This window comes from Helianthus annuus, chromosome 4 (genome assembly GCF_002127325.2).
Source record: "Helianthus annuus cultivar XRQ/B chromosome 4, HanXRQr2.0-SUNRISE, whole genome shotgun sequence".
NCBI lineage: Eukaryota > Viridiplantae > Streptophyta > Magnoliopsida > Asterales > Asteraceae > Helianthus > Helianthus annuus.
Window position 1 is genome coordinate 25,400,046 of NC_035436.2, and position 2,955 is coordinate 25,403,000.

The 2,955-nt window shown below is 35.5% G+C and overlaps 1 protein-coding gene across 1 annotated transcript; it reads right to left on the bottom strand.

Moving 5' to 3' along the window:
• Positions 1 to 245: 245 nt before the first annotated feature.
• LOC110933095 lies at positions 246 to 2,692 on the bottom strand. The gene is made up of 6 exons (XM_022176334.1): positions 2,632 to 2,692; positions 2,425 to 2,525; positions 2,089 to 2,354; positions 1,537 to 2,005; positions 1,065 to 1,362; positions 246 to 988 (listed from the first exon to the last, which is right to left on the bottom strand). The coding sequence occupies exons 1-6, from the start codon at positions 2,690 to 2,692 to the stop codon at positions 246 to 248; spliced, it is 1,938 nt and encodes a 645-aa protein (XP_022032026.1).
• Between the last annotated feature and the right edge of the window lie 263 nt (positions 2,693 to 2,955).

Below are 2,955 nucleotides of genomic sequence, written 5' to 3' on the forward strand. Positions count from 1 at the left end.
ATGTACATGACCATTAACAGTTTTGATATCGTCATATGACTTAGGTCCTTTTACTTTATTGAGCAAGATTCTTAAAAAATAAGCTTCTCCAAGAGAGGGAGCAACATTATGAATTCTGCCAATTGAGTTACCTTTCTTCCGAGGTTGCCAACAACGGTTTTCAATCTTCCATACATACCAAGTTGGAAACTGAACATAAGTTAGTGTACGCGCCAAATGGTCATCAGGGTCTTTGTTCCTTTCCATCAAGACATAAACATAGAACACTTGACAGATGGCCTGTTAAGAACAGAATTGATGTCTTCGTCTGCTCCAAAGACAACCGGTTGGAGACCTGGAAGATGGAATGGAAGTCTGATAACAGAAGGATATCTGTAATTTACATCGTAACTAAATATCCTCCATGATGCCTCGCATGCTGAGATATACCGACAGTCATAATACTCTTTAATCTCATCTTTTTCATGTTGTTCATTATGATTATCACTATGCAAAACAGCAACTGTTGCTCTATCAGGACCTTTGTTGATATACTTAAACAAATATTTAATTGACCCAGCTTGGTTGCACCACTCCACGTTTATATGTGCCTGATACTTTTTCAATAGCTTTTTGTTGTATGGTACAACACTTCTATTATCTAACTCGATCCGGTTTTTGACAACTGTTGCTCCATCATCTCTCCTTCTGTATAATGGGAAACCATTGGCGTCAATTGTCGTAGTATCTTGAAATCTTTTAGGAAAACCTTTTGAACACTGTTTATCAACCATACATGGGCAGTTCATATTAGCATTACCACACGGTCCATGAATCATAAAATCCTTCACAAGCGTATACAACTCTGGGTCATCATCTCTATTTGGAATTTCTGCACATATGAACGGATCAACTTGGTCAACAGTGGGAAGTTTAGCTTCTGGTTCCATGAATAAGCACAAATGCGCATGAGGCAAGCCAAGTTTTTGAAACTCAATTGTATAAATAACTGCATAAAAATAATTTAAAATCAATAAAAGAAAATGTAAAAAATACAGTTAAAAATAAAAGATTGCATTACGTACTTGCTGCTGCTTTTCCCAACATATGACATTCCTTTAAATCTTTACAAATTGCATCCAGCTTGACTTTAAATAACCTTGATAGGATATCAGGCTTATCTTCTGGATTCAGAGTGGTGTCTTTAAGAAACCGTTTTACCTTTGGCCACTTGGGATTGCATGTAATGGTTATAAAAAAATCAGGATAACCGAACCATTTACATAAAGCCATTGCATCTAAATAGTTTTGCATCATATATCTAGCTCCAGCGGTAAACGAAGAAGGCAATATAAGAGGTGTACCAACATTAGATATATCTTGCTAACCATTATTTCTCAATTTCCGAAGACTTTCATAGGTATTAGATCTTAGATTTTTTTGTTGAAAACGTATGTAGTTTAGTCTCTCGCTCTCAATCATCGTATAAGCATCAACCAAAAATTGTTGGAAAAGTCTCCTTGAATTTAGAATCAGCGAAAATTGGTTTAATCTAACTTGAATACGATACGAAAAGAACTCTCTCATCGTACAATTTGGACGCTTCTTGTTGGTTACATCTATGATACCTCTATGAGGGATGTCAACTCTGTAACCATCATCTCCATATGGGAAGAGAATTGGGTATTGAAGAGCAAGGTAAGAAGGATGTAATTCACTTATTCGTTGAAGAGTCCCCGATTTAGTTTCAACAACAATATCTCTGTTCTCAATTGCGTTTTCAACATCTCCAACAATTAGAGCAGCAACCTTGCCACATGTTGGTAAGTTATACATTCGACCATCCTTGTCCCTTTTTCCAATAAGACGTACCTTAAGAGTAAGCTGCGGATCGTCATGAAAACAATCTCTAACCATCCTGTAAACTTTAACCAATACATTATCGGAGTCTAACACAGACTTGATATGTTGGATCAACTGACGATCAACTGAAGCAGAAGAGGATGTAGGTGACTCCTTAGATCGACTGTTTTGACACAATTTTTATCAATGAAATATTAATTATTAATTGAGAAACAATTGAAACAAATTATACTGTAAGATACTTACCTAAAAATCGATTCTCGGTTTGAAACTTCGTTCTCTGTATCGTATATGTACAGCTGGCAAAACTTTGGTTTATTGGCATTCTCCGGCAACAGACTTCCAATACTATGATAGTTTTCACCGCTAATCCTGTAGCAAAATGGGCCATTACCTCTATTAACAGTCGGATCGACCTTACCACCCATTGATGTGAAAGCGAACATAGAATTATAACGGCGAATGTTTTTCAAAAAATGCTTGCTTTCATTATCCAAAGATGTAAACAGTTTCTGATAATTTGGTTATGCATCTTTATAATCGGGTAGCTCTACTTTGGCATAACCACAACATAAAAATAACTTTTTTCCCATTATTGGTTCTGCCTCTCGCCGTTTCTACATCCCATAACTTTGCCATGCATACTTGACATGTAATACACTGGTCACCATGATCTAAGTAATCTGTAGATTAGCATGGAAATAAAAATAAATGAAATTAATCGATGTATTTCAAGATAAAAAAATGGTATACAAAATAATGTCGAAAATATATAACTTAAGCGACTACCTAGTGAAACACCTTTGTAAGGATCTTCATCTAACGCTGCATCTGTAGTCAAATCAACCATTGGAATAGGAGATGTAATTCTTTGTCTGCCTAATAACTTAGATTTCCCAGGAGATAGCTTTGGAGACGTTTTGCGTAAAATAGGAGTTGTAGTAACTGTTGTTATGTTTGGAGAAATAGAAAAGCGACGGATACTTGTTGAAGGTGTTTGGTTGTTTGAAGCAGATGTGTAATCACCTAAACAAAATATGACTTTAGAAAATCGGCTATAATATTACTTGTAAATATTAACAAATGTATAAAATTACCATTTTGTGTGTTACA